Source organism: Scyliorhinus torazame, chromosome 11, assembly GCF_047496885.1.
Source record: "Scyliorhinus torazame isolate Kashiwa2021f chromosome 11, sScyTor2.1, whole genome shotgun sequence".
NCBI lineage: Eukaryota > Metazoa > Chordata > Chondrichthyes > Carcharhiniformes > Scyliorhinidae > Scyliorhinus > Scyliorhinus torazame.
The window spans coordinates 256,390,488-256,408,728 of record NC_092717.1 but is presented as its reverse complement, the minus strand read 5'-3'; the positions used below and the strand labels follow the sequence as shown (position 1 = coordinate 256,408,728).

The 18,241-nt window shown below is 50.3% G+C and overlaps 1 protein-coding gene across 1 annotated transcript in view; it reads left to right on the top strand.

Moving 5' to 3' along the window:
• Positions 1-18,241, top strand: part of sspo (SCO-spondin) — a 1,206,999-nt gene that overhangs the window by 899,473 nt on the left and 289,285 nt on the right. The window contains 1 exon segment of the mRNA XM_072468611.1: positions 16,516-16,554. Within this exon segment, the coding sequence (XP_072324712.1) occupies positions 16,516-16,554 (39 nt within the window).

Here is an 18,241-nt window from a genome sequence, read left to right as displayed (position 1 = left end):
CCAAATCCAACACCTGGCCAGGTTCATTACCCAAAACCAAATCCAACGTGGCCTCGCCTCTTGTTGGCCTGTCAACATATTGTGTCAGGAAACCCTCCTGCACACACTGTACAAAAAACGACCCATCTAATGTACTCGAACTATATCTTTTCCAGTCAATATTTGGAATGTTAAAGTCTCCCATAATAACTACCCTGTTACTTTTGCTCTTATCCAAGATCATCCTCGCCATCCTTTCCTCTACATCCCTAGAACTATTTGGAGGCCTATAGAAAACTCCCAACAGGGTGACCGCTCCTTTCCTGTTTCTAACCTCAGCCCATTCTACCTCGGAAGATGAGTCCCCATCTAGCATCCTCTCCGCCACCGTAATACTGCTCTTGACTAGCAGCGCCACACCTCCCCCTCTTTTGCTTCCTTCTCGGAGCTTACTAAAACACCTAAACCCCGGAACCTGCAACATCCATTCCTGAACCTGCTCTATCCATGTCTTTGAAATGGCCACAGCATCGAAGTCCCAGGTACCAACCCATGCTGCCAGTTCCCCTACCTTATTTTGTATACTCCTGGCATTGAAGTAGACACACTTCAAACCACCTACCTGAACACTGGCCCCCTCCTGCGACGTCAAATCTGTGCTCCTGACCTCTATACTCTCATTCTCCCTTACCCTAAAACTACAATCCAGGTTCCCATGCCCCTGCTGCATTAGTTTAAACCCCCCCAAAGAGCACTAACAAATCTCCCCCCCAGGATATTTGTGCCCCTCAGGTTCAGATGTAGACCATCCTGTCTGTAGAGGTCCCACCTTCCCCAGAAAGAGCCCCAGTTATCCAAAAATCTGAATCCCTCCCGCCTGCACCATCCCTGTAGCCACGTGTTTAATTGCTCTCTCTGAGTACAGCTGTGATATTCCCCCTAACCAGTAGTGCAACTCCTCCACCCCTTTTACATCTCCCTCTATCCAGACTGAAACATCTAAATCCTGGATTGTTTAGTTGTCAATCCTGTCCTTCCCTCAACCAGGCCTCTGTAATGGCAACAACATCATAATTCCAAGTACTAATCCCAGCTCTAAGTTCATCTGCCTTACCTGTTATACTTCTTGCATTAAAACATATGCGCTTCAGGCCACCAGTCCCGCTGTTTTCAGCAACTTCTCCCTGTCTGCTCTGCCTCAGAGCCACACTGTCCCTATTCCCTAGTTCTCCCTCAATGCTCTCACCTTCTGACCTATTGCTCCCGTGCCCACCCCCCGCCATACTAGTTTAAACCCTCCCATGTGACACTAGCAAACCTCGCGGCCAGAATATTTATGCCTCTCCAGTTTAGATGCAACCCATCCTTCTTATATAGGTCACACCTGCCCAGGAAGAGCTCCCAGTGGTCCAGATAACGGAAACCCTCCCTCCTACACCAGCTGTTTAGCCACGTGTTTATCTGCTCTATCTTCCTATTTCTAGCCTCACTGGCACGTGGTACAGGGGGCAATCCCGAGATGACAACCCTAGAGTCCTGTCTTTTAACTTTCTGCCTAGCTCCCTGAACTCCTGCTGCAGGACCTCATGCCCCTTCCTGCCTATGTCGTTAGCACCAATATGTACAACGACCTCTGCCTGTTTGCCCTCCCCCTTCAGGATGCCCGCTGCCGTTCTGAGACATCCTGGACCCTGGCACCAGGGAGGCAACATACCATCCTGGAGTCTCTTTCACGTCCGCAGAAGTGCCTATCCGTGCCCCTGAGAGGGAGCGAGATGAGTGTGCCTGAGAGAAAGAGAGAGATGGATGAGTGCGTGTGAGAGAGAGAGATGGATGTGTGTGTGTGTGAGAGAGAGATGGTTGAAGGTGTGAGAGAGACCAGTGTGCATAAGAGAGAGAGAGAGATGGATGTCCGTGAGAGAGATAGAGATGGATGAGTATGTGAGAGAGAGAGAGATGAGTGTGTGTAACAGAGAGAGAAATTAGTGTGTGTGTGTGAGAGAGAGGGAGAGAGAGAGATTGGCGTGTAAGAGAGAGAGAGATGAGTGTGTGTGAGAGAGAGAGAGATGGATGAGTGTGTGTAAGAGAGCGAGAGATGAGTGCGTGTAAGAGAGAGAGAGATGGATGAGTGCGTGTGCGAGAGAGAGAGATGCGTGCGTGTAAGAGAGGGAGAGATGTGTGTGTGAGAGAGAGAGATGGATGAGTGTGCAAGAGAGAGAGAGAGAGAGGTGTGTGTGTAAGAGAGAGACAGAGAGGTGTGTGTGTGTGTAAGAGAGAGAGAGAGGTGTGTGTGTAAGAGAGACAGAGAGATGTGTGTGTGTAAGAGACAGAGGTGTGTGTGTGTAAGAGAGAGTCAGAGACGTGTGTGTAAGAGAGAGAGAGAGGGGTGTGTGTAAGAGAGAGAGAGAGGTGTGTGTGTAAGAGAGAGATGTGTGTGTGTAAGAGAGAGAGAGAGGTGTGTATTGTGTGAGAGAGACAGAGAGGTGTGTGTGTGTAAGAGAGAGGCAGAGAGATGTGTGTGTGTGTGAGAGAGAGAGAGGTGTGTGTGTGTAAGAGAGAGGCAGAGAGATGTGTGTGTGTGTGAGAGAGAGAGAGGTGTGTGTGTGTAAGAGAGAGAGACGGGTGTGTGTGTGTAAGAGAGAGAGACGGGTGTGTGTGTGTAAGAGAGAGAGAGAGAGTTGTGTGTGTAAGAGAGAGAGAGAGGTGTGTGTGTGTAAGAGACAGAGGTGTGTGTGTGTAAGAGAGAGAGACAGAGGTGTGTGTGTGAAAGAGAGACAGAGCGGTGTGTGTGTAAGAGAGAGACAGAGGTGTGTGTGTGTAAGAGAGAGAGAGGTGTGTGTAAGAGAGAGAGAGAGGTATGTGTGTGCAAGAGAGAGAGAGGGGTGTGTGTGTAAGAGAGAGACAGAGAGGTGTGTGTAAGAGAGAGAGAGATGTGTGTGTGTAAGAGAGAGACAGATGTGTGTGTGTAAGAGAGAGAGACAGAGAGGTGTGTGTGTGCAAGAGAGAGAGAGGTGTGTGTGTAAGAGAGAGACAGAGAGGTGTGTGTGTGTAAGAGAGAGACAGCGAGAGGTGTGTGTGTGCAAGAGAGAGAGAGGTGTGTGTGTAAGAGAGAGAGAGATGTGTGTGTGTGTAAGAGAGAGACAGAGGTGTGTGTGTGTAAGAGAGAGACAGAGAGGTGTGTGTGTGTGTAAGAGAGAGACAGCGAGAGGTGTGTGTGTGTAAGAGAGAGAGAGATGTGTGTGTGTAAGAGAGAGAGAGGTGTGTGTAAGAGAGAGAGAGAGGTGTGTGTGTGCAAGAGAGAGAGAGGTGTGTGTGTAAGAGAGAGAGAGATGTGTGTGTGTAAGAGAGAGAGAGGTGTGTGTAAGAGAGAGAGAGAGAGGTGTGTGTGTGTAAGAGAGAGAGAGATGTGTGTGTGTAAGAGAGAGACAGAGAGGTGTGTGTGTGCAAGATAGAGAGAGGTGTGTGTGTGCAAGAGAGAGAGAGAGGTGTGTGTAAGAGAGAGAGAGATGTGTGTGTGTAAGAGAGAGACAGATGTGTGTGTGTAAGAGAGAGAGACAGAGAGGTGTGTGTGTGCAAGAGAGAGAGAGGTGTGTGTGTAAGAGAGAGACAGAGGTGTGTGTGTAAGAGAGAGACAGAGAGGTGTGTGTGTGTGTAAGATAGAGACAGCGAGAGGTGTGTGTGTGTAAGAGAGAGAGAGGTGTGTGTGTAAGAGAGAGAGAGATGTGTGTGTGTAAGAGAGAGACAGAGAGGTGTGTGTGTGTGCAAGAGAGAGAGGTGTGTGTGTAAGAGAGAGAGAGATGTGTGTGTGTAAGAGAGAGACAGAGGTGTGTGTGTAAGAGAGTCAGAGATGTGTGTGTGTAAGAGAGAGAGATGTGTGTGTGTAAGAGAGACAGAGAGTTGTGTGTGTAAGAGAGAGACAGAGATGTGTGTGTGTAAGAGAGAGACAGAGAGGTGTGTGTGTGTAAGAGAGAGACAGAGAGGTGTGTGTGTGTAAGAGAGAGACAGAGAGATGTGTGTGTAAGAGAGACGGAGAGGTGTGTGTGTGTAAGAGAGAGAGAGGTGTGTGTGTGTAAGAGACAGAGGTGTGTGTGTGTAAGAGAGAGAGACAGAGCGGTGTGCGTGTAAGAGAGAGAGACAGAGAGGTGTGTGTGTGCAAGAGAGAGAGAGGTGTGTGTGTAAGAGAGAGAGAGATGTGTGTGTGTTTGTAAGAGAGAGACAGATGTGTGTGTGTAAGAGAGAGAGAGAGGTGCGTGTGTAACGGAGAGAGAGAGAGAGGTGTGTGTGTGTCAGAGAGAGAGAGAGAGGTGTGTGTGTGTCAGAGAGAGACAGAGGTGTGTGTGTGTGTAAGAGAGAGAGAGAGAGATGTATGTGTGTGTAAAGAGAGACAGTGAGGTGTGTGTGTGTAAGAGAGACAGAGGTGTGTGTGTGTAAGAGAGAGACAGAGAGGTGTGTGTGTGTAAGAGAGAGACAGAGAGGTGTGTGTGTGTCAGAGAGAGACAGAGGTGTGTGTGTGTGTAAGAGAGAGAGAGAGAGATGTGTGTGTGTGTAAAGAGAGACAGAGAGGTGTATGTGTGTAAGAGAGAGACAGAGGTGTGTGTGTGTGTAAGAGAGAGAGAGAGATGTGTGTGTGTCAGAGAGAGACAGAGAGATGTATGTGTGTGTAAAGAGAGACAGTGAGGTGTGTGTGTGTCAGAGAGACAGAGGTGTGTGTGTGTCAGAGAGAGACAGAGGTGTGTGTGTGTCAGAGAGAGACAGAGGTGTGTATGTGTGTCAGAGAGAGACAGAGGTGTGTGTGTGTGTCAGAGAGAGACAGAGAGGTGTGTGTGTAAGAGAGAGAGAGGTGTGTGTGTGTCAGAGAGAGACAGAGAGGTGTGTGTGTGTAAGAGAGAGAGAGAGGTGTGTGTGTGTAAGAGAGAGAGAGGTGTGTGTGTGTAAGAGAGAGACAGAGATGTGTGTGTGTGTAAGAGAGAGACAGAGAGGTGTGTGTGTGTAAGAGAGAGAGAGAGGTGTGTGTGTGTGTAAGAGACAGAGGTGTGTGTGTGTAAGAGAGAGAGACGTGTGTGTGTGTGTAAGAGAGAGAGAGAGAGTTGTGTGTGTAAGAGAGAGACAGAGAGGTGTGTGTGTAAGAGAGAGACAGAGCGGTGTATGTGTCTAAGAGAGAGACAGAGGTGTGTGTGTGTAAGAGAGAGAGAGAGAGAGGTGTGTGTGTGCAAGAGAGAGAGAGGTGTGTGTAAGAGAGAGAGAGAGGTATGTGTGTGCAAGAGAGAGAGAGGGGTGTGTGTGTAAGAGAGAGACAGAGAGGTGTGTGTGTGTCAGAGAGAGACAGAGGTGTTTGTGTGTCAGAGAGAGACAGAGAGGTGTGTGTGTGTCAGAGAGAGACAGAGAGGTGTGTGTGTGTAAGAGAGAGACAGAGAGGTGTGTGTGTAAGAGAGAGACAGAGAGGTGTGTGTGTGTAAGAGAGAGACAGAGAGGTGTGTGTGTGTAAGAGAGAGAGAGGTGTGTGTGTGTAAGAGAGAGACAGAGAGGTGTGTGTGTGTAAGAGAGAGAGACAGAGAGGTGTGTGTGTGTAAGAGAGAGACAGAGAGGTGTGTGTGTGTAAGAGAGAGACAGAGAGGTGTGTGTGTGTAAGAGAGAGACAGAGAGGTGTGTGTGTGTAAGAGAGAGAGAGGTGTGTGTGTAAGAGAGAGAGAGATGTGTGTGTGTAAGAGAGAGAGAGGTGTGTGTAAGAGAGAGAGAGAGGTGTGTGTGTGCAAGAGAGAGAGAGAGGGGTGTGTGTGTGTAAGAGAGAGAGAGATGTGTGTGTGTAAGAGAGAGACAGAGAGGTGTGTGTGTGTGCAAGAGAGAGAGAGAGAGGTGTGTGTAAGAGAGAGAGAGATGTGTGTGTGTAAGAGAGAGACAGATGTGTGTAAGAGAGAGAGACAGAGAGGTGTGTGTGTGTAAGAGAGAGACAGGTGTGTGTGTAAGAGAGAGACAGGTGTGTGTGTAAGAGAGAGAGAGATGTGTGTGTGTCAGAGAGAGACAGAGAGGTGTGTGTGTGTAAGAGAGAGACAGAGAGGTGTGTGTGTAAGAGAGAGACAGAGAGGTGTGTGTGTGCAAGAGAGAGAGAGGTGTGTGTGTGTCAGAGAGAGACAGAGAGGTGTGTGTGTGTAAGAGAGAGACAGAGAGGTGTGTGTGTGTAAGAGAGAGAGATGTGTGTGTGTAAGAGAGAGACAGAGGTGTGTGTGTGTAAGAGAGAGACAGAGAGGTGTGTGTGTGTAAGAGAGACAGAGAGGTGTGTGTGTGTAAGAGAGAGACAGAGGTGTGTGTGTAAGAGAGAGAGAGATGTGTGTGTGTAAGAGAGACAGAGAGAGTTGTGTGTGTAAGAGAGAGACAGATGTGTGTGTGTGTAAGAGAGAGACAGAGAGGTGTGTGTGTAAGAGAGACGGAGAGGTGTGTGTGTGTAAGAGAGAGAGAGGTGTGTGTGTGTAAGAGAGAGACAGAGAGGTGTGTGTGTGTAAGAGAGAGACAGAGAGGTGTGTGTGTGTAAGAGAGAGAGAGGTGTGTGTGTGTAAGAGACAGAGAGGTGTGTGTGTGTAAGAGAGAGAGACAGAGCGGTGTGTGTGTAAGAGAGAGAGACAGATAGGTGTGTGTGTGCAAGAGAGAGAGAGGTGTGTGTGTAAGAGAGAGAGAGATGTGTGTGTGTTTGTAAGAGAGAGACAGATGTGTGTGTGTAAGAGAGAGAGAGAGGTGCGTGTGTAACGGAGAGAGAGAGAGAGGTGTGTGTCTAAGAGAGAGAGAGAGGTGTGTGTGTGTAAGAGAGAGACAGAGAGGTGTGTGTGTGTCAGAGAGAGACAGAGAGATGTATGTGTGTGTAAGAGAGACAGAGAGGTGTGTGTGTGTAAGAGAGAGACAGAGAGGTGTGTGTGTAAGAGAGACAGAGAGGTGTGTGTGTGTAAGAGAGAGACAGAGAGGTGTGTGTGTGTAAGAGAGAGACAGAGAGGTGTGTGTGTGTCAGAGAGAGACAGAGAGATGTATGTGTGTGTAAGAGAGACAGAGAGGTGTGTGTGTGTAAGAGAGAGACAGTGAGGTGTGTGTGTGTCAGAGAGAGACAGAGAGGTGTGTGTGTGTCAGAGAGAGACAGAGGTGTGTGTGTGTGTCAGAGAGAGACAGAGGTGTGTGTGTGTCAGAGAGAGACAGAGGTGTGTGTGTGTCAGAGAGAGACAGAGGTGTGTGTGTGTGTCAGAGAGAGACAGAGAGGTGTGTGTGTGTCAGAGAGAGACAGAGGTGTGTGTGTGTAAGAGAGAGAGAGAGAGGTGTGTGTGTGTAAGAGAGAGACAGGTGTGTGTGTGTAAGAGAGAGAGAGATGTGTGTGTGTCAGAGAGAGACAGAGAGATGTATGTGTGTGTAAAGAGAGACAGTGAGGTGTGTGTGTGTCAGAGAGAGACAGAGGTGTGTGTGTGTCAGAGAGAGACAGAGGTGTGTATGTGTCAGAGAGAGACAGAGAGGTGTGTGTGTGTCAGAGAGAGACAGAGGTGTGTGTGTGTAAGAGAGAGAGAGAGATGTGTGTGTGTAAGAGAGAGAGATGTGTGTGTGTAAGAGAGAGACAGAGAGGTGTGTGTGTGTAAGAGAGAGACAGAGAGGTGTATGTGTGTCAGAGAGAGACAGAGAGGTGTGTGTGTGTAAGAGAGAGACAGAGGTGTGTGTGTGTAAGAGAGAGACAGAGATGTGTGTGTGTGTAAGAGAGAGACAGAGAGGTGTGTGTGTGTAAGAGAGAGACAGAGAGGTGTATGTGTGTCAGAGAGAGACAGAGAGGTGTGTGTGTAAGAGAGAGACAGAGAGGTGTGTGTGTGTAAGAGAGAGACAGAGAGGTGTATGTGTGTCAGAGAGAGACAGAGGTGTGTGTGTGTAAGAGAGAGGCAGAGAGAGGTGTGTGTGTGTAAGAGAGAGACAGCGGTGTGTGTGTGTAAGAGAGAGACAGAGATGTGTGTGTGTCAGAGAGAGACAGGTGTGTGTGTGTCAGAGAGAGACAGAGGTGTGTGTGTGTAAGAGAGAGAGAGAGATGTGTGTGTGTCAGAGAGAGACAGAGAGATGTGTGTGTGTGTAAAGAGAGACAGTGAGGTGTGTGTGTGTCAGAGAGAGACAGAGGTGTGTGTGTGTCAGAGAGAGACAGAGAGGTGTGTGTGTGTCAGAGAGAGACAGAGGTGTGTGTGTGTAAGAGAGAGAGAGAGATGTGTGTGTGTAAGAGAGAGAGATGTGTGTGTGTAAGAGAGAGACAGAGAGGTGTGTGTGTGTAAGAGAGAGACAGAGAGGTGTGTGTGTGTAAGAGAGAGACAGAGAGGTGTATGTGTGTCAGAGAGAGACAGAGAGGTGTGTGTGTAAGAGAGAGACAGAGAGGTGTGTGTGTGTCAGAGAGAGACAGAGAGGTGTGTGTGTGTGTAAGAGAGAGACAGAGAGGTGTATGTGTGTCAGAGAGAGACAGAGAGGTGTGTGTGTCAGAGAGAGACAGAGAGGTGTATGTGTGTCAGAGAGAGACAGAGAGGTGTGTGTGTGTGTAAGAGAGAGGCAGAGAGAGGTGTGTGTGTGTCAGAGAGAGACAGAGGTGTGTGTGTGTGTGTAAGAGAGAGACAGAGGTGTGTGTGTGTAAGAGAGAGACAGAGGTGTGTGTGTGTAAGAGAGAGACAGAGGTGTGTGTGTGTAAGAGAGAGACAGAGGTGTGTGTGTGTAAGAGAGAGACAGAGATGTGTGTGTGTCAGAGAGAGACAGGTGTGTGTGTGTCAGAGAGAGACAGAGGTGTGTGTGTGTGTAAGAGAGAGACAGAGGTGTGTGTGTGTAAGAGAGAGACAGAGGTGTGTGTGTGTAAGAGAGAGACAGAGATGTGTGTGTGTCAGAGAGAGACAGGTGTGTGTGTGTCAGAGAGAGACAGAGGTGTGTGTGTGTGTAAGAGAGAGACAGAGGTGTGTGTGTGTAAGAGAGAGACAGAGGTGTGTGTGTGTAAGAGAGAGACAGAGGTGTGTGTGTGTAAGAGAGAGACAGAGGTGTGTGTGTGTAAGAGAGAGACAGAGGTGTGTGTGTGTAAGAGAGAGACAGAGGTGTGTGTGTGTAAGAGAGAGACAGAGGTGTGTGTGTGTAAGAGAGAGACAGAGGTGTGTGTGTGTGATGAACGGTTACTGCCTTATCATCATCTAAGGTGATGTCCCCTTTAAGACCAGGCTTGGAACGCTGGGGACTCCGCCTCTGGCTCCGCCCATCTGGGAGCCATACATAAAGGGCTGCCTCATGGTCTGTATCGCAGTCAGCTCTCGTCCAAATCTGTAGCATAGTTATTAGTCTAATAAAGCCCTCTTTACAGTTTAATCTCTAAGCATCATTATTGAGGAGACCTCAATTTATTCGGCTAAACTAGATTCAGGATGGACGCAGGCCTAAAACCAGAGAAGCTCAATCTGGAAGCACGAACGCCGGAGGCAAAGGAAATTTTTAAATACTGGCTGCGGTGCTTCAAGGCCTACCTGGACTCCGCAGAGACTCCCATCCTGGGGCCACACAAGCTGCGTCTACTCCACGCCCGGGTGAGTCACAGAATCTCCGCCACGCTCGAAAAGGCGACGATTTATGAAGAGGCGGTCGAGTTGCTCCGCAAGCGGTTTGTCAAACCCGTCAATGAGGTGCACGCCCGGCATCTGCTCTCTACCTGCCGGCAGCGCTCGGGGGAATCGCTCGGCGAGTTTGTTGAGAAACTCACCGCGCTGGCCCGGGACTGTGACCATCAGGATGTGACAGGGGAAGTCCATATGAACCTGCACATCAGAGATTATTTCGTGTCCGGCATCCGCTCGACCTACATCCGGCAGCGACTGCTCGAAAACGGGGCAAAAGACCTCCAGGAGACGCTAACGCTCGCCTCCTCGCTGGAGGTGGCCCGACATAACTTGGGTACGTACCCCGTGGACTCTGCCAGCCCCCCCCCGGACTTCCTCAGACTCGCCCGTATTACAGGCCTGCGCCACGCGGCGACCCGCTCACCATGGGGGGCACACCGTGCTACTTCTGCGGGCAGGGCCAGCACCCATGCCCACGCTGCCCAGCCCGCTCCACGATCTGCAGCGACTGCGGGAAGAAAGGGCATTTGCGAGGGTCTGCCTGGCCAGACCCAGGGGCCAGAAAAACAAAGAACAGCCGGCCTGAAAATCAGGCTCTCAGGCCTGAAGGCCTCGCAATGCTGCTGCGCACCGACCCGACACGCCCTCGTCTGACGCGTCATCAGCCTCGTGCGAATCATGGGAGCGGCCATCTGGTCGGCGGCCATCTTCTCGACCCGATACGTGCGACCGACGGCAGCGGCCATTTTACGACTCCGACTACCCGCGACTGGGTGCGATCACCCTCGATCAAACTCGGCCAAAACACCTGCAGAACTCCATGATGCAGGTCCAGGTCAACGGGCACGACACTGCATGCCTCTTCGACTCCGGGAGCACGGAGAGCTTTATCCACCCTGAAACGGTAAGGCGCTGCTCCCTACGCACCCATCCCGCATCCCAAACCATAGCCCTCGCATCTGGGTCTCACTCGGTACAAATCACTGGGTACTGTATGGCGGATCTCTCGATCCAGGGTGCCAAATACACCCGTTTCAAATTTTATATCCTCCCTCACCTCTGTGCCCCCCTGCTCCTCGGACTGGATTTCCATTGCAGCCACCGAAGCCTGACACTGAAGTTCGGCGGACCCTTGCCCCCCTCACAGTATGCTGCCTTGCGACACTGAAAGTCGCACCCCCCTCGCTATTCGCTAACCTCACTCCCGACTGTAAGCCCGTCGCCAACAGGAGCCGGCGCTACAGTGCCCAAGATATGGCTTTTATCAAGTCAGAGGTCCAGTGTTTACTGGGAGAGTGGGTCATCGAGGCTAGCAACAGCCCTTGGAGAGCGCAAGTGGTGGTAGTCCGGTCCGGGGAGAAGAAACGGATGGTCGTGGATTATAGCCAGACCATAAACCGATTCACGCAGCTTGATGCGTACCCCCTTCCTCGCATCGCGGAAATGGTAAATCGGATCGCCCAATACCGAGTCTTTTCCACGGTCGACCTCAAATCCGCCTACCACCAGCTCCCCATCCGACCAAAAGACCGCCCCTATACTGCCTTCGAAGCAGCCGGCCGGCTCTTCCACTTCCTCAGGGTCCCCTTTGGTGTCACAAATGGGGTCTCCGTCTTTCAAAGAGCGATGGACCAAATGGTGGACCAGTACGGTTTGCGGGCTACATACCCGTACTTGGACAATGTCACCATCTGCGGCCATGATCAGCAGAACCATGACGCTAACCTCAAAAAGTTCCTCCAGACCGCCCGAGCCCTTAACCTTATCTATAACGAGGGCAAATGCGTTTTCCACACCACCCGGCTGGCCATCCTCGGCTATGTCATGGAAGACGGGGTCCTAGGTCCCGACCCCGACCGCATGCACCCCCTTAAGGAACTCCCTCTCCCCCGCAGCCTCAAGGCCCTCAAACGGTGCTTGGGGCTTTTCTCCTATTACGCCCAGTGGGTCCCCAAGTATGCGGACAAAGCCCGCCCACTCCTAAAGACCACCACTTTTCCCCTCTCGGCTGAGGCCCAATTGGCCTTCAACCGCATCAAGGCCGACATCATCAAGGCCGCCATGCACGTGGTGGACGAAACCATCCCTTTCCAGGTAGAGAGCGATGCATCAGACAACGCCCTGGCTGCTACCCTCAATCAAGGAGGCAGACCAGCAGCGTTCTTCTCCCGAACCCTCACCGCCCCCGAGATTCGACACTCTGCAGTCGAAAAGGAGGCACAAGCCATTGTGGAGGCTGTGCGGTGCTGGAGACACTACCTAGCCGGCAGGAGGTTTACCCTCGTCACCGACCAACAGTCGGTCGCCTATATGTTCGATAACACGCAACGGGGCAAAATAAAGAACGATAAAATTTTGAGGTGGAGGATCGAACTCTCCACCTACTCGTACGATATCAAGTATCGTCCAGGGGAGCTCAACGAGCCCCCAGATGCCCTGTCCCGCGGCACATGCGCCAACGCGCAGGAGGACCGCCTGCAAGCCATCCACAATGACCTCTGCCACCCGGGGGTTACCCGGCTCGTCCATTTCATCAAGTCCCGCAACCTACCTTACTCAATCAAGGAGGTCAAGGCCATGGTCAGGGCCTGCCAGATCTGTGCGGAGTGCAAACCGCACTTCTATCAGCCAGACAAGGTTCGGCTCGTGAAGGCCTCGGGCCCCTTTGAGCGACTGAGCGTGGACTTCAAGGGGCCCCTCCCGTCCACCAACCGTTATGCCTATTTCCTCACCGTGATCGATGAGTTCTCCCGTTTCCCATTCGCCATTCCCTGCACCGACATGACCTCAGCCACGGTGATTAAGGCACTGCACAGCATCTTCACCCTGTTCGGTTTCCCTGCTTATATCCACAGCGACCGGGGTACATCGTTCATGAGCGATGAACTGCGTCAGTATCTGCTCAGCAAAGGCATCGCCTCGAGCAGAACGACCAGCTATAACCCGCGAGGAAACGGGCAGGTGGAGAGGGAGAACGCGACCGTGTGGAAGGCTGTCCTTCTGGCCCTGCGGTCGAGAAATCTCCCAACCACCCGCTGGCAGGAGGTCCTACCCGATGCCCTACACTCCATTAGGTCACTCCTCTGCACGGCCACAAATGAGACCCCTCACGACCGATTGTTTCTCTTCCCCAGGAATCTACCTCCGGGGTCTCGCTTCCACCTTGGCTGATGGCTCCGGGACCTGTTCTTCTCCGGAGGCACGCGAGGAGCCATAAAACAGACCCCCTAGTTGAAAAGGTCCGACTGCTCCACGCCAACCCCAGTTACGCCTACGTGGAGTACTCCGACGGCAGGCAAGATACGGTTTCCTTCCGGGATCTGGCGCCCGCTGGATCCTCCACCACAGACGCCCCTTCCCGCGCCGCTCCCCTGCAGGACCCGTCACCCCCTACAACACACCCCCTTCTGGCCCTACCACCCGTTGGTGAGCTCCTACCTTGCGCCCCCCCTTTACACACCCCGCCGGCGCCGGCTCCGCTACCCCCGGCCCTGCCTAGTTCCTCTGCCCCGACCCGGACCGAAGCTCCGACCGCTGTGCTCCCGGATGTGCCCTCAACCGGGACATCCGTGCCCGCCGCACCGCCGCCCGAACTGAGGAGATCGAGGAGGACGATCCGGCCGCCGAGACGGATGGACCAATGATGGCACTTCACCCCCGCCGGACTCCTTGTAAACAGGGGGTGAATGTGATGAACGGTTACTGCCTTATCATCATGTAAGGTGATGTCCCCTTTAAGACCGGGCTTGGAACCCTGGGGACTCCGCCTCTGGCTCCGCCCATCTGGGAGCCATACATAAAGGCCTGCCTCATGGTCTGTATAGCAGTCAGCTCTCGTCCAAATCTGTAGCATAGTTATTAGTCTAATAAAGCCTTCTTTACAGTTTAATCTCTAAGCATCATTATTGAGGGTACCTCAGTGTGTGTAAGAGAGAGACAGAGAGATGTGTGTGTGTAAGTGAGACAGAGAGATGTGTGTGTGTGTAAGAGAGACAGAGGTGTGTGTGTGTAAGAGACAGAGAGATGTGTGTGTGTAAGAGAGAGACAGAGAGGTGTGTGTGTAAGAGAGAGAGAGAGGTGTATGTGTGTGTAAGAGAGAGACAGAGAGGTGTGTGTGTGTGTAAGAGAGACAGAGGTGTGTGTGTGTAAGAGACAGAGAGATGTGTGTGTGTAAGAGAGAGACAGAGAGGTGTGTGTGTGTAAGAGAGAGACAGAGAGGTGTGTGTGTGTGTGGCGCACAAAGACTCCGTGAGACAAATAGAGTGAAGTCGATGAGGCTTTATTAAGCGTGTCTGTTCCCCAGCAGCCCGATAGTAAACTGGCATGCGGGGGAAGGCACCGGCTTCTTATACTTCGCCTTCAGGGCGGAGTATGAGGTCAACGGCCAACCAGGACCCGGGATCTGTCAGCCAATGACATTAGGGCTTCCAGTCCCACATGACCCCCAATACATACTACCACAGTGTGTAAGAGAGAGAGAGAGGTGTGTGTGTGTGTGTAAGAGAGAGACAGAGAGGTGTGTGTGTGTAAGAGAGAGACAGAGGGTGGTGAAGAAGGCATTCGGCATGCTTGGTTTCATTGGTCAGAACATTGAATATAGGAGTTGGGACGTCTTGTTGAAGTTGTACAAGGCATTGGTACGGCCACACTTGGAATACTGTGTGCAGTTCTGGTCACCCTATTATAGAAAGGATATTATTAAACTAGAAAGAGTGCAGAAAAGATTTACTAGGATGTTGCCGGGACTTGATGGTTTGAGTTATAAGGAGAGGCTGGATAGACTGGGACTTTTTTCCCTGGAGCGTAGGAGGCTTAGGGGTGATCTTATAGAGGTCTATAAAATAATGAGGGGCATAGATAAGGTAGATAGTCAACATCTTTTCCCAAAGGTAGGGGAGTCTAAAACTAGAGGGCATAGATTTAAGGTGAGAGGGGAGAGATTCAGAAGGGCCCAGAGGGGCAATTTCTTCACTCAGAGGGTAGTGAGTGTCTGGAATGGGCTGCCAGAGGTAGTAGTAGAGGCGGGTACAATTGTGTCTTTTAAAAAGCATTTAGATGGTTACATGGGTAAGATGGGTATAGAGGGTTATGGGCCAAGTGCGGGCAACTGGGACTAGCTTAATGGTAAAAAACTGGGCGGCATGGACTGGTTGGGCCGAAGGGCCTGTTTCCATGCTGTCAACTTCTATGATTCTATTCTAAGAGAGAGAGAGGTGTGTGTGTGTAAGAGAGAGACAGAGAGCTGTGTGTGTGTACGAGAGAGACAGAGAGGTGTGTGTGTGTAAGAGAGAGAGAGAGAGAGGTGTGTGTGTGTAAGAGAGAGACAGAGAGGTGTGTGTGTAAGAGAGAGAGAGAGGTGTGTGTGTGTAAGAGAGAGACAGAGGTGTGTGTGTGTAAGAGACAGAGAGATGTGTGTGTGTAAGAGAGAGAGAGGTGTGTGTGTGTAAGAGAGAGAGACAGAGAGGTGTGTGTGTGTAAGAGAGAGAGAGAGGTGTGTGTGTGTAAGAGAGAGACAGAGAGGTGTGTGTGTGTAAGAGAGAGACAGAGAGGTGTGTGTGTAAGAGAGAGACAGAGAGGTGTGTGTGTGTAAGAGAGAGGCAGAGAGTGTGTGTGTGTAAGAGAGAGACAGAGGTGTGTGTGTGTAAGAGAGAGACAGAGGTGTGTGTGTGTAAGAGACAGAGAGATGTGTGTGTGTAAGAGAGAGAGAGGTGTGTGTGTGTAAGAGAGAGAGAGAGAGGTGTGTGTAAGAGAGAGGCAGAGAGGTGTGTGTGTAAGCGAGAGAGAGAGAGGTGTGTGTGTAAGAGAGAGACAGAGGTGTGTGTGTAAGAGAGAGGCAGAGAGGTGTGTGTGTAAAGAGAGACAGAGGGGGGGTGTGTGTAAGAGAGAGACAGAGAGGTGTGTGTGTAAGAGAGAGACAGAGAGGTGTGTGTGTGTAAGAGAGAGACAGGTGTGTGTGTGTGTACGAGAGAGGCAGAGAGGTGTGTGTGTGTAAGAGAGAGACAGAGAGTGTGTGTGTGTAAGAGAGAGACAGAGGTGTGTGTGTAAGAGAGAGGCAGAGAGGTGTGTGTGTGTAAGAGAGAGACAGAGATGTGTGTGTGTAAAGAGAGACAGAGGGGGGGGTGTGTAAGAGAGAGACAGAGGTGTGTGTGTAAGAGAGAGACAGAGAGGTGTGTGTGTGTAAGAGAGAGACAGGTGTGTGTGTGTGTACGAGAGAGGCAGAGAGGTGTGTGTGTGTAAGAGAGAGACAGAGAGTGTGTGTGTGTAAGAGAGAGACAGAGGTGTGTGTGTAAGAGAGAGGCAGAGAGGTGTGTGTGTGTAAGAGAGAGACAGAGATGTGTGTGTAAGAGACAGAGTGTGTGTGTGTAAGAGAGAGGCAGAGAGGTGTGTGTGTGTAAGAGAGAGACAGAGATGTGTGTGTGTAAGAGACAGAGAGATGTGTGTGTAAGAGACAGAGTGTGTGTGTGTAAGAGAGAGGCAGAGAGGTGTGTGTGTGTAAGAGAGAGACAGAGATGTGTGTGTGTAAGAGACAGAGAGATGTGTGTGTAAGAGACAGAGTGTGTGTGTGTAAGAGAGAGGCAGAGAGGTGTGTGTGTGTAAGAGAGACAGAGAGGTGTGTGTGTAAGAGACAGAGAGGTGTGTGTGTAAGAGAGACAGAGAGGTGTGTGTGTGTAAGAGAGAGACAGAGAGGTGTGTGTGTAAGAGAGAGACACAGAGGTGTGTGTGTGTAAGAGAGACAGAGAGATGTGTGTGTAAGAGACAGTGAGGTGTGTGTGTGTAAGAGAGAGGCAGAGAGGTGTGTGTGTGTAAGAGAGAGAAATGTTTGTTAACCCCATAGGTTCTCATTGACCATTTGACTTTGATCTTTGGGCCTCGGATGAAAAGCCCCATTCACTGTCTCCACCTGCAGGATATGCTGAGCAGTCATTGCTGATGCCTCTAACCAGTCTCTTTCTTTCAGTATCCGTGCCAACTGGGGAGCCTGTCACCAGTTTACCAGGTAATGGCAAAGATTCATCACCGTCTTCACAATCACCATCCTCCCTCTCTCTTACTGTCACTCTCTCTCTCTCAGTCCCTCGGTCACTGTCTTTGTCTTTTGCTCTTTCTCTCACACTCTCTTTCTTTTCATCTCGCTCACAAGATTAATTTTGTGCAAGACATTTTGTCAGAATTGTAGCATTTCTGTCTTATTATTTACAACACAGATCAGTTCGTAATGATGTTTAAATAGATAGTTGTGTACATATAGAAACTATGCTTTCTATGAGCAGGCATCAAATCCATCACCTGTTCCCCATTTCCCTTTAACCCGTTTTTTAACAGAAATATATCTGTCTCATTCTTGACTCAGTCTGCACCACACTATGGGGCAGAGCTCCACAAATTAATCATCCTCTGCGAGAAGTAGTTCCTCCTCATCTCAGTTGTGGGGATAAGGTGGGAAAGTGGAGTTGAGGATTATCATATCAAATCAGTGATGATCTCATTGAATGCGGAGCAAACTCGATGGTGTTATGGGCCAGAGTATAGAGAACCCCAAAGTGTATCATGGAGTTCACCTGACCCACAACTTTTACTAGATTGTGGTATGGGGAGCACACGGCCCACTCTACAGGTGTGGGACAGCAGAAATGGGAAAGTATTTTTTAAAGCAAAACAATGTTTATTCTATGAACTCAAGTTAACCTTTTTAAAACAAACAGTGAACATCTTAGCAACCATTAATTCAAATACAACCCCCAAAGAATACAACACTAAATAATCCTTACTTTCCTTTTAACATCCATAAGACTTAAAACAAACCTTTCAACAGAAGCACATCAGGTTTAAATTCACTATTGAGAACATTTATAATTCTGAATTCACCAAATGATCATGGCAGAGAGAACAACAGTACACCTGCTTTGTCTGGCTTCAGCTCCAACACTGAAACCAAACCAAAAAAATGCAGACACACCCAAGTTTTTATCAAAGTGAAACTAAAAAGCAGAGCCAGAGCTCAGCTCCACCCACACTCTGACATCACTGCAGTAATAAACACCCATTCCTTAAAGGTACGCCCACTACAGTTATTCTATAAAAACACCCATTTCTTAAAGGTACTCCCACATGACAATGGGCCGAATGGCCAACTTCTGCTCCAACATTTTATGATCTCATTCGCCATGCCAATGCTTTGAGAAATCAGGTTCAACCGGCCTGGTGTGAATTTGAACACCTTGACAGTTAACCCTGCTGCATTCTCCATGGCAATGTTGCGACCAATCAGCGTCCATTTGTCAAACAACCAATCATAGAATCATAGAATGTACAGTGCAGAAGGAGGCCATTCCGCCCATCGAGTCTGCACCGGCCCTTGGAAAGAGCACCGTACCTAAGCCCACACCTCCACCCTATCCCTACACCATCTCCGTAACCCCATCTAACCTGTTTTTGAACACTAAGGGCAATTTATCATGGCCAATCCACCTAACCTGCACATCCTTGGACTGTGGGAGGAAACCGGAGCACCCGAAGGAAACCCACACAGACACGGGGAGAATGTGCAGACTTCACACAGACAGTGACCCAGTGGGGAATCGAACCTGGGACCCTGGAGCTGTGTAGCAACAGTGCTAAGCACAGTGCTACCATGCTGCCCACAATCCTTTTTCATGCAATATAAATTGTTGTTTGCTTATTTC